The sequence below is a fragment of the Nanorana parkeri genome, unplaced genomic scaffold (genome assembly GCF_000935625.1).
Source record: "Nanorana parkeri isolate BGI_ZX_2015 unplaced genomic scaffold, ASM93562v1 scaffold129, whole genome shotgun sequence".
NCBI lineage: Eukaryota > Metazoa > Chordata > Amphibia > Anura > Dicroglossidae > Nanorana > Nanorana parkeri.
In genome coordinates, this window is record NW_017306397.1 from 1,332,292 (window position 1) to 1,345,704 (window position 13,413).

The 13,413-nt window shown below is 40.4% G+C and overlaps 1 protein-coding gene across 2 annotated transcripts in view; it reads left to right on the forward strand.

The window, feature by feature from the left end:
* Positions 1-13,413, forward strand: part of SLC2A2 (solute carrier family 2 member 2) — a 39,553-nt gene that overhangs the window by 1,833 nt on the left and 24,307 nt on the right. For both annotated transcript variants that reach the window (XM_018553756.1, XM_018553755.1), the window contains exons 2-3: positions 8,314-8,409; positions 12,482-12,663. In XM_018553756.1, coding sequence (XP_018409258.1) covers positions 8,314-8,409; positions 12,482-12,663 — 278 coding nt within the window. The remainder of the gene's footprint in view (positions 1-8,313; positions 8,410-12,481; positions 12,664-13,413) is intronic.

Consider the following 13,413-nt stretch of genomic DNA (forward strand, 5'->3'; position numbering starts at 1 on the left):
ATATCTTAAAATTGTTATATTTCTTTATGTTTAATTATTAGATAATATTACAAATAGGGGCATATTTTGTCTGGTGCATCATCAATATGGAACATGAATGTCTTCGTTGATACAAGAATAGGGAGAAGTTGATGTAATTTCATCTTTACACTACTTTTATTCAGACTCATCCTGGGGCTTTTAGTAATGTGTGAGATGAGAACATTGCTTGTTTATGAAGGCAGTGCAATCAGAAAATGTATTAATATATTAATCCATAAAACAATACAAGCAGCAAAGTGCTATGTGCAAAGTGCAGAGCTCACAACAACCACAGAGAATCCATCATGTATTGGCCTGACTTTAGTAAACAGAATTCGTTACGGTCATTCCTTTGATGGACTTTGCATTTAGCGTTTGTCCTCTTGCACAATTAAATATATAAATATTTGATTGTTTTTCTGAAACCCACCACAGCGTCTACTATTTTAATCATAATTTTCAAGTATTTGCCACAAACTATGGAACTAAAGAGTGTAATTAGCAGTAATATTTGTATATTTAGGATACATTTCAATGTTTTAATGAGGGGTGGGCAAACTCCAGCATCACCCCCGACTGTGGTGAAATTAAAAATCCCATCAAGCATCTGCCTCTAGGAGTCATGCCTGTGACTGTCAGAGACTTGCAAAGCCTCATGGGATTTATAGTTGCACCACAGCTGGTGTAAATGGTACCCTACTTGGGTCTAAGACAACCCCGTCAACTATGGTATGCTTTGCAGGAAAATATTTGACGGTATTGTAAGTTTTCTCTTTTTAGATCACTCCCCTGTACTAGAAAAAAAGCTGATCCATAAAACAGTTCCTAATTCTTGTATAGAGCATGTAGGTTTAATATTAATATGATCTCCATGTATAATCTCCTCTAGCTATACATTCATCTATGTAGTGCAAGGGCCTCTCGGAGTTTATACAATTTGAATGGATTGTTTAGGTGCGTCCTCATATTACATAGTTTTTGAAAATCTAAGAGAGATTGTATAAAGATTGTACAAACAAATTGCATTGTGTATGGTCAGCCTCATTATCATTAGCAATGGTTCAATCATTGCAAACATTCTAGACATTAAATTACGTTCTCCCGACTGGGTGGTTTGCAACTGGATCATGGAGACACATTTAGAAAGGAATCCCATATGACCATTCTTGGGAGGATGAAGCAAATAGACATATTGGTGAACTTTATCCAAACACTTTTGATTCCCTTGAGATGAGGAAGCATTGTGACTGTCTGCTCCCTGTGAAGCCATGCCATCCTCTCTACTCCATTGACTAAACAGGAATGCTGCAAACATTGAGACTTAAACTGGCCATACATTGGTGGATGTCCTACTGACTTGCCAAAATCCAACCAGCATGTGGTCCCTTTGGAAACCTTCATTCAACAAAAGGCAATTTTCAATTGACTTTTGTCGAAGGAATCATTCCAAAAATTCTCACCCAAACAATGACTGCAGCTGATCAGCTACAAAAACAGTTTGGGTACACCGACAGCAACACACCCACCGTTGTCAGAATACAATATTCTGGAAGGGGGGTTCCCCCATCCAGGCTGTTTAGCATCCCTGAATGTGGGGAGACATTTAACTGCATATCACTCTTTTATGTTTTTATTTGTTGTTGGAAATTCTCTCCAACCGGAAGGAAAGGAAATTCTCTGCAGAAAATATCACAAAAGTCCATGTGGCCTAAATGGGAAAATACAATCAGTGTATCGGCAGCCATAATCAGTTCATGCATGCATTTCCAACTGTCTCTGATGTTTATGGCCAGCTTTGCTCAGCCTAATCATTTGGTCACCCCTGAGAGATAAACAGCTCATGCAAACAATCCCACCTCTGTGAATGGTGATTGATGTAATTGGGGGGTAATCAACAAAACAATAGCAACATTCCAAAGACAATCCCCATGAAATCCCATCCATACTCCTCTTGTGCTGGGTGAACAACAGTGTAGGGGATTTACATGCATAGTGTGAGATAACTATATGATGCTTATACAAGTTAATGATAAGATAAGGAATATGCAAACAACGTCTCAATCTTATGTACTTTTATTCTTTGAAATAATTATTTATACTGTTACTATCACACACCCTGCCCTGAAAATGTCTGCAACAAAATTACAGCAAAAACAGTCAGTGGCTTGGGCACTGCTGGTAACTGTGTCAAAGGTTCTCTTTTCTTTGTAGGTTATGCAGCCTGTTCATTCCTTCAGGTCATATCTAGTTATTTTGGTCAGGTTACAATACTGGATCATAGGTGACCCTAACATACAAAACAAGCAACCAGTGACAACACACACGTTAGTTAAGAACCTGTTACAAAAACATTCCTAGTGGTAAACAAGATTTGTTTCGGGTGAGCACTGAGCTTTCTGAAACCCACATAATGCAGTAGTCAATAAAATCATTTTTAAACATTTGGTCATTGGCCATTGCTGGAGACAGTTCAGTCAAAAGCTTGTGATTACCCATCTTGTTCTGTATAGCTCTTAAAATAACACTAAACTCAGGAGTTTAATCTTAAAAATGCATTCCAGTATCTTAACTATTAACAAAAATGTATCTTATTTGTGTATCTCTCAGGCTGTAGATCATCAAGTTATCTCTGAATTGGTGCTGACACTGTCCTTCCTTTTGAAGGGTGGATACTTTTGTTCCCCATGGTCCCTGTGTGTGTTGTAAAATAGCCACCACTTCAAGATTGCTCCTGTGATGGACTACAATCTCAATACAAATTAATAAACTAAACATGAGAATGTATTCTTTCAGCCCTGTCGGAGTTCTCCTCTACTAAATTAAAGAACACTCACCTTATCTTATGGAGATGAGGAGATGGGGGTATTCTGTAGTCCAGCAGGGAATAACTTGGCAGGGCTTATTATACAGTACAGCATCAGAAAACTGGACTGAGCTTATAGTCCAGAAACGGAGAAATGGGCAGGGTTGGCTACACTGGCTTGGGATTTCAATTGAGAAAAGGTGCTCATTACAGGAAATTAGGAGCAACGTGCATTACTGGCAGGATCAACAGGTATTTGTCTGTACTTGAGGCATTTTTAATGGGAAATGTGCATGTATTTGCAGAGATGTACTGCATATTTGTTTTAATGTTGCCCAGACATACAAGTTAAAGTCTAACACTGGCTGAAGCATTGTATTTTGTTTAGAATACAGCAGTAAAAGAGTTAGAACCCTCACCCCCCCCCCCCCCCCCCCAGACTGTATGTTTCAGCTCTTTCTATATATGTCCCATAGGATTCAGATCAGGGCTCATAGAAGGCCACTTCAGAATAGTCCAATGTTTTGTTCTTAGCCATTCTTAGGTGCTTTTAGCTGTGTGTTCTTGGTCATTATCCTGTAGGACTTCCCATGTCCTGCAACTAAGATAGAGATTTCTGGACTGGGCAGTAAGTTTCACCCCAGAATTTCTTAATAGGCGTGAGATTTCATAGTGCCCTGTACAGATTCAAGGCATACAATGCCAGATGCAGCAAAGCAGCCCCAATTCAGCAAAGCAGTTTTACTTTCAATAGTGGAATCTTCTTTCTTTGAGCTCACTGCTGATCGAAAATTGACAGATAGTGTGATCACTGATGTACCTTGGCATTTGAGGCCATTAGCTCATATCTCTCTTTTTTTAACTTGGCTCTTGCACTATCCTTCTCTTTAATCTGGTATCGATTTTTCCTTTTTGCAGCTACATCAAGAGGGGTTGGGTACACTCTCATGGACCTTAAACTTCTTGATATTTGCAACTGTAGTAACAGGAACACTAAGCTGCTTGGATATGGTCTTATAGCCTTTACCTTACACATGCTGGTCTATCATTTTCTTTCTGATCTCCTCAGACAGCTCTCTCCTCTGCTCTGATCCAATATTCAGTGGGGGTGTACACAATACCAACAGCAGAGTGACTTCTTTTCTCCATTTACATAGGCTGTCTGACTGATTATGAGATTTAAGATGTGTGATACTAATTATAGAGAACCGTTAGTTTGAAATGTCAATTTTTTATATTCTTTTCTAAGGCTACCAACAAATCTGTCCAGGCCATTTTTGAATATCTTTGTAAAATAAGCACTCATTGTTTTCTTTTTACACTTTCTTTTCTTTACTTATGATATAACAAAGACATACAGATATAAAGATGTCAATGGCTTTTAATTCCATAACTTTTCAGGAGGAATGAAGCATTGTTTCCATGAGCTGTAAGGGTACCAACAAATCTGTCCTTTTCTGTAAATATGATGATGATCACTGTCCCTATGAGCAGAGATCCATAGACAACCCTTGCTAGTTGATCTCATGATTAATAGCAAATGGACAACAGATGCGGTTTTCCCTAAGAGAAGCTTGCACTGGGATGTTTTCCTGATCACCCTCTCTATCTTTGATATCCATAAACATGCATATAATTAGGTGATGCAAGCATGTCTATTAATGGAAAGATCTCAACTGTCATGTCCAGTCACCGTTCTATGCTGCCACCATGGATATTCTTCTGAAAATGTTAGATGCCTTCATGCCACGTTCTTCATGTGGCTTTAAAAACCTGGAATAAGGTTTATAAGTATATCTGTAAAAAATAAGTCAATGCAACTGGACTTACTGTATTTTTCTTGAAGACGTTTCACTGGTCATCCAACCAGCTTTCTCAATTCAGAATGGCTTGTATTAAAATTCTCTGGGAATAAATATGGTGAATGTTGCTCCAATTCACATAATCTGTTAGTCGCATTAGATAGTATGGTAGACGTTAGATATACCATGACCTGGATGAATGAGAAACTTCACAGACATACTGGAATAAGTAATCACAAATTGTTTCTCAAATTTATAGTGGCTCAGGCTTTATCAAAACCTTAAATAATATAGCAATTTGTCCAGTTTATTAACCTCCCTGGCGGTAATCCCGAGTCTGGCTCGGGGTTAATTTTCAATGCTAGGAGCGGTAACCCCGAGCTAGACTCGGAGTTGCAGAGAAAAGTGACACTCACCTTGTCCCTGCGAGCCTGCGGCGTCCTCTGCTGTACGCGGCCCGAAAATGAAACTAAAAGCCGGCATCTGACTTTTAGTTTCGTTTTCGGGCGTCACAGCAGGCGGGAAATTCAAAAGTGAAAAGTTGTAATATACATAGAATACACACAATACAATGTAATCTGCTATGATTACACTTATGTATCAAACTATTTCACACGATCTTAATATATGTCACACAAAAAATGTTCAGAATTGCTGTTTTGACAAAAGAGAGTATTTGTATTAAAGGCTCCCTGCACAAATGCACTTACTAGAGGCCACGTTATTACAGTAACCTCTGCTCTGTACATCTGCCAGAGCCTCTGAAACACATTCACGTTTACAATGGATAAGCACTATTTCTGAATTGCATACTTGCAAGTTGGCAGCTTTGTTACTTTATAGCCCGGCACTGTAGTGGGCATTAACTCTGCTTTTTGAACTATGGCAAAGGTGCCACAGATATAAAATCACTGTTTATTTTGTTTCACCCACTAACAATTCTTTATATGTTAGAAAGCTTGATTTACTAAAGTCAAATAGGCTGTTTGCATTGCAAGGTGCAGGGGAAGTTTCCCCTTAGTTCAGTGAATGAGGTGAATCTCTGCTGACAGCCATCCTCCAATCATGTGCAAGAACAAATACAGTTTTTTTCCTCAAACATGATTGGGTATTCTTTGCAAAGTGATATTTCTTCACATTCACCAAGCTTTGGGGAACTTTCCCTGCAAAGTGCAAATTCCCTTGTAAAGTGAACAGCCAAGTTGCCTTTAGTAAATCCTTATCATAGTCTTCAGTGCATAGATAAGCTATTAAGGGGTCTATTCACGAAGCAGCCGAAGGATCTAGCCGTAGCTTCGGCTGATCCTTCCGTTAGTTTCGGCCCCAGGACCCCTTTGGTTCAGTAGAACCGAAGGGCTGCTGTACGGGCTATTCACTATAGCCCGTACAGCTCCCAAAGTCGGCCGAGCGGCTCAGTCCAGCCGAAGGCATATGCTTCGCCTAGACAGAGCCGAGATGAAAGCCGAAGCTGGCCGAGCGGCCGTCCATTGGCCGTCCGACAGCCTGCTTCTGACAGCTGGGCGGAGCCAGCCGTGATCTTACGGCTGGCTCCGGCCACTTGCAGAGAAATCAGCGTCCCTGGTTACCAGCTAACCAGGGACACTGATCTCCAGGCAGCCCAACTCTCCCGGGCGCTCCGGGAGTCTCCCGTTCCCGGCCGCCAAGGAGAGAAACACTGCTTTTTCTTTTTATTCTGACATGGAGCCGTTGGCTGGCGTCAGAATAAAAAAAATAAAAATTTCACCATAGGAATGCATTGCTAGATTCCTGTTGGCTATTTCAATTTGCAAGCTGCCTATGGCAGGTGGGTGAATAGACCCCTAAGAGTTTTGGGAATCTGCACTAAGGAGATGTATAGTTTCAGTGACGCTTTTCTTTTGAAAATGCTAGTTTCTTGGCTATCAGAAAGGAAATGTAAAAAGACAATTAGAGAATATAAACCCTAAGGCTTGGATTTACACCTAAGCGGCACTGTTTTTGTGCATTTATACGCACGTGTTTAGCACGCAGTAATTTGCGCATTTAAGCAAATTGTGCATATTTTGATGCATACATGAAGACGCACGTTTTGACTGGCAGCTTATAAAACTTTGTGGGCAATGGACGAACGCACACAAAAATGTGCAACATGCTTCTGCCATGTGTTTTCAGGCTTTTTCAAAAAATGTGGCAGTTGCAAATTTTTACATTTCACGATATTAGCGCAAATCTTTATCAAACCCTAAACTATAAAAGATGAGGTTACAACAATTGTCCAATTGTCCATAGGCGATGCTCTAAAGGCCCGTACAGGTCATCAGTTTAGAGATATCTGTGAATATTGGTCCTAGAATTATTTATCTCACTCTGGCGCACGTGGTGATACCTAACATGTTTTCGTATGTAGGAGCACCCGACGTGTGTTTATGATAATACGCACGCGTTTGCGGGGCGGGGACTTTAAAAAATATTTTTTTTCATTCTTACATTAATTTTATTTAATCTTATTTTTTCATCTTTAACTTAATTGCTATAACATAAGGGGGCTTGTGTGATAGCATACTAATGTTGACAGATTTTCTTTAAGATGATATTAGGGTCAATTAGACCCCTAATGTCAGCTTTCCACTCCAAATAAGCTGATTGCACTGCAGTAACCTATTGCGCAGCTTCTGCAGCTGAGCAATGACAGCTGAGGGACCGTAAGTGCAATCAGCGTCGCTTCCGGTCACGTAGAGCAAGGAGGAGATTGGCGAATGGATGTTCGTCTGTCTCTTTCCCTGCTTCCGGGTGACACCGGACATGCCAGACCTGGGCCCGCAGGGGGAGCAGCCGAGTCCAGGAAGCAAGGCGGGGGTGTCAGACGTGGGGGGGGAGTAGTAGAAAGTTACTCTCACTCCAACTTGATTTTCAGTCAATATTTTATTGACCTCAGTCGTTTCACATTGTAAAAGCAACGTTTTGGAACCACATGGTCCCTCCTTCAGGCAAACAAAGTGTAAAAAAAACGTGGGGGTGGGGGGGCGCACTTCACCAGCCTGTGAAGAAGAATCACTTCCACTGTTCGTCTGTCTCTTTCCCTGCTTCCCGGTGACACCCGACATGCCAGAATCACTTCCACTGTTAAGCCAACAGTTGGCTTTACACATGTAAACAGAGATACTGCCCGCTATATGCTGACAGCGCAGAGCTGCTCTGCAGCCGGGAAAGATTCTGACAATATTTTTGCTATCCATCCAGCTGGCTGATCGACAGCTGGCTCTGGCTCTCTAGAGCTAGAGCCAGCTGTGCCCCCTCCCCTCTCTGTCCCTTTAGTGAGCACTGGAGGAACAGAGAGGAGAGGGAGGAATCCCTTTTGGGGGGTGGTGACTGCACGGAGCACTCTCTGCAGGAAGGGGGGCTATACAACCAGCAGTTACATGAGTGCTCAGCTTCCTGTTATATAGAGCTGGCATATGACAGCTGCAGTGTCCCATACCGGCTCTAAGTATTGGGAAGAGTATATTTTACTCTCCCAGTACTTCCCATTTAACTCCACTTCAAAATAAGTTTTTGCTTATTAAAAATATTAATTGAATCATCATATTTAAAACACTTTGATTTTACAGCATCTTTTCACAGGTACCATAAACTTAACAATTCTGTATATCCTCTAAACAGTATAATCCTTATAATGTCAACTAACATATAATTTCTCTTGTCTTATAGAATTTGACAGGAACCCTCATTTTTGCAGTTTTCACAGCCGTTCTGGGTTCACTACAATTTGGATATGGCATTGGAGTCATTAATGCACCACAAAATGTAAGATATGATGTTAATTCCTTATATTCTGTTCTAGTGTTAAAAAGAGGGCTTCAGTTAGTTACAGTAGTATGTCTTCCTGTTAAACATTGTAAAAATGCTATGTTGTAAAGCTGATTCCAAACTGTTTTGAAGCACTGGCACAGACTTCAACATCAGAAAATCAGAAAGTGCACAGGAGTTTGTCCCCCTGTACATTTCCCTGTCCCATAATTAGCTCTACTGTTATTAAATCAGCCTTTCCAACCAGTGTGCCATGGGGTATCTTCCTGGGCTCAGGAGTGCCACCAAATTGTTGCACATTGTCATGCCTTTCCATGGTGCAGGCAGGCTGCCAGCACAATGGAACTGGATGAGACTAATCCGGGGGGTTGGAATTAATTCAGAAAAGGATGGAAGTTCACTCCGGTCCAAGGCCTGCTCTTCCTCCTGCCCTCTGCCCTATGCGGTGGCTCCTTGTGTAATGCTAGGATTCTGATGTAAAGGGGGCAATGAGGGCTCTGATGTGAAGGGGGGCTATGATATGATGAGGGTTCTTGATGTGAAGAGGGAACTCTAAGGTGAAGGGGGTGTGAAATTCTGATGTGAAAGGGGAGGTTATAATGTGAAGTGGGCTACTGATTTTCATGTAAAGAGGGAACACCAAGGGTTTATTCGTGTTTGTGCATGGGTTCCCACTTTACAATCCATACCAAACCCCTATCTGGGATAGGGGTCTGGTATGGATTTTGGAGGGGCTACACATTGTTTTTTCTTCATTTTTACATTTACTTTTTTTTACATTTTAGACTGGGGTGCCTCGAAATTTTACATACTTTTAAAAGGTGCCATGACTGAAAACAATGTTGAGAAACACTGTTCAAAGATCAATGGAGCTTGCCACAGGTGTTGTATAGCTGCAGAGAAAGGCAGAGTGCTGAGCTGTATCTGGAAGATGGAACTCACTGCATGTATACACATATACACGTGCACACACATGCATACACACAAGTTTATGGAAAGTCTGTTGAAGTGGCTGGAGGACCTGAGAAGCCTGCAGCCCAATCTACAGGGAAATAACTGACCCACCCTACGATGATCCATAAGCAAAGGGCATGGTTGTCATTACTAAAGACTATTGAGATACCAAGTTTATAATTATTAACATGTGGAGCACAAATGTGCAAGGGAATTATGCAACTTTTTTTGCTATTCTGGAACATGCAAACTTGTAATGTTATAACCCTATGAACCTGAGCCTACCTCAATTCACTAATGCTGCTGCATGTTAATAATTAATAGTAGCTAAAGTGTGCCCATTGGAACACAAGAGACATTGAGGGGTGTAACAATTACCCTTTGGAAGGAATACTGGGCTACAATCTCAATAATCTCAATACAAAGTAGTAAACTAAATGTGAGATTGTAGTTCACCACAAGAACGAGCTTGGGGTGCAGACTACTTTACAAAACACACAGAGACCATGAGGAACAAAAGTAACTAGCCACCCTGCAGAAGGAAGGACAGTGTCAGCACCAATTCAGAGATGATTTGAGGATCTACAGCCGAGTGATACACAAATAAGTTATATTGTTGTTAATAGTTAGGGTACTTGAATGCATTTTTAAGATTCAACTCCTGAGTTTAGTGTCACTTTAAGGCCTCATGCATACTAGACGGCTGCAGATAAGAGAAGTTATCTGCTAGGTATAAACAACTTTATGCTTCCCAGATCACTTTTTCCTGTGTTTAGCTATTGCTGGGCATAGTCGCATTTACATGTGTTTACAAGTGTTTAGCTGCGTGAAACTGGGCTAATCGGACCTGGAACGCAGATATTACTACTTTGCTGGACGTCTAGGTGTGCATTCAGTCATAGAAAAGCATTACACGAGTCCAGGTGCGTTTAGAAATTAGCTCCAAACGCACCTGAACTCAATATTTTTCTGCATAGAGTGCAAGATGCTACTTTACAACACACACAGGGACTTGCTGATGCAGACCGTACTAATCGCTCCCTCTTGGTGTAGTCACTTGCAGGCAGAAGCAATTAGTATGGCCTGCATCAGCCAGAGATGCAGATCACACTGGTCCTCCACTGGACCACCAGGTTAGTCCCCAAGTGCCCCACTGGACCTCAGGGATGCCGCCCCCTCCCTGCAAAACAGGTAAGCAGGAGAGGGGGCAATTTTTTTATTATTCATTTTTATTGTTAATAGTTGTGTGTGTGATGTGTTTTAGTGTGTGTGATTATTTTTTTTTTATACAGCTATGTGTGTTTTTTATAATGAGTGTGTGATATGTGTGTGATGTGTGTGTGAGTTTTAATGCGTGTGTGATGTGTGTGTTTCATTACATGTGTGTGTGGTTTTTTTTTAATGAGTGTGTGTTATGTGTGTTTTATTGTGTGTGTTTTAATGCGTGTGTTATGTGTGTTTTTTTATGCATGTGTGTTATGTGTGTGTTTTAATGCGTGTGTTTTAATGTGTGTGTTATGTGTGTGTTTTATTGAGTGTTTAAATATTTTAATATATGTGTTTCCCTATTGTGCCTAAGGCAGTGATGCTGAATATTTTTTTAAACCCTAGCGCTGAACCTGCAACACAATACTAAACTTATTTTCAGTGTTGGCACTTTGAGATAAATACATTGATTTTACGTTGCAGTTTGGGGGCTCGGGTTGAAAAATATTCGCCATCACTGACATAGACCATCAAATACCAAGTAGCCCCTGTCACTGCTGTCTTAGAGTCTTCAACCTTGCCATACTTAAAGCTGAACTCCTGCCTTCCCTTCAGTCTTGCACAGTTGTATGGTGTCGCTGGTTTCACTGCACCCTGTAAGCTTCTCACACTGTATATTAGAAGCTGCAAGTCAGATAAAGCCTTCCTCATTTACTAGCTGGAGGATATCCAGCATGAGCTAGCTCTTTCCTCCCCAGCCTGACTGTCCATAGCCTGTCCCTTTCATTCGTTGGGTTTCAGTACTTTCAGTCATGGAGGAATAACATCACATTTGGGCATTACCTAGGGTAGTGTTCTTGCAAATACAGCCTGCTTAGGAATGCCCACTCCTCCAGAATGACACCCACCTGTTAAGGTATTTTTATAATTACATAACTCCTCCCAAGAACCAGCCTACTGCTTCCATCAGGATGGGGGGATCTCAAGAAGAGCACTGAGGCATAGGGGGTGATTTACTAACCTAAACACACGCACGCACCAGGTGCGTATAGTAAGATATGTACAGCACCCTGCTGGTCCCTCCCAACAGCTATGCCCTACCTGCATTGCATAGAGTAGCTGATAATTTGCCACCACCTACTCTTTTAGTAAATCAATCCCATAGAATAAACAAGGTTGTTTTACAGATAAATGCACAAGGCAATGCTTTTACTATGCAGTTGAGCCTTTTCCTTAAAGTATATGACAACTCTAACAATTAACTTATCTTATTTGTTCCCCTTTGGTCTGTTAAATATACAATTGAAAGGGTTTTGTTATATCTGTCCCAATAAATGCAAAAATACAAATGGTTCTACCAGAAATCGAGTGTGTTCTGTGCATTCTGCAGTGTTAACTCAATGTTCAAAAACTCAAAGGAACTGTGTTAAGATCTACAAAATGCTTTTTACTATGTTATAAAGAAGAGGAATGGGGAGGTGATCAAAAGTTCTAACAGACGTCCTGTCCTAAGCTGATAATGCTGCTCTTCTATAGTTACAGTAAGAGTTTTGTCACACTGGGACAGAAAGTGTGTTACTGGCAGGATCACCTGGTGAAAAAAGCCAGCTGATAAGCTGTAATAAATTCTTTTTTTTTTCTTAGGTTTAGATATACTTTAAACTTTAATTTCCATGGGAATACATTTTCCAAAAGATGTTTAAATGCTGCAATTCATCATTATATCTAAATCTACCCCACACTTCTACTTATACAAGCATGTTTTGTTGGTTTGTTTTTTTTGGTGAAATGTTTTTAGATCTCAAATCAATCCTTTTTTAGATTTTCAGTCTTTTTTATTGTAATTATTCATAGCAACTTTTTATTTCAATTTTAGAACTGTTTGTTAATTACACATTTTCTTCTACAGGTTATTGAGCAACACTATGCAAGAGTGCTGGACCTCGAGATTATGGAAAGGAGTGCGAATATGACAGACGTCCCTGTGCCTTCTACTGTTACTATGTATTGGTCTCTCTCCGTATCAGTATTCTCTTTGGGGGGTTTAGTCTCCTCATTCTTTGTTGGATGGATTGCAGATAAACTGGGAAGGTGAGCTTTGTGAAACTTTGTTCTACAAGTTGCAACATAATTCTAGAATTCACTGCTAGGTTGTACTTCAGTGAAATCTGTAATTGCACATGTTTTCCTCACAATAAATTTAGTTGGAGAAAGAAGAGAATTTGAACAAACAGATGGGGGAGGGGATTTACATTTTTCACAGAAACTCATTTTTTATATGTATGGTTTAATTTCCTCTGCTGTTTTCTATTCAGTGTCTGTTGAACAATCACAATTTTGATAACACTAGGCATATCATTTTCATATGATTAAGTAGTGGAATGTTGCCCCTCAACCTTTATTAAATACAGATGATTCTGCTCCCCCACATTCCTGATTACCAGGGGTTCACACTAAGGCTGCTCTCTCTCCCAGATATGTTTTTTTGTATTGGCAAGTAAGTCCTCAGTCATTGTGCCTTAGCTTAGTCGCACAGTTTGAGCCAAAAAAAAAATTGCCCAAGATTGCTCCGATGATGAATGTACCAATTACAATCCAAAAATTCAAACTGAAATTTCTCTTTACTGTATAGACGGTCACTTGAAAATGTCCCAAAATGTGGAACAGAACAGTTTGTATATACAGGTGAAACTCGAATAATTAGAATATCGTGCAAAAGTAATTGCAGTAAGTGCTGCAAAAGGGGCCCAAACCAAGTACTGAGTATATATGCATGCTTGTACTTTTCAGAGGTCCGATATTGTTCTATGTACAATCCTTGTTTTATTGATTGCATGTAAT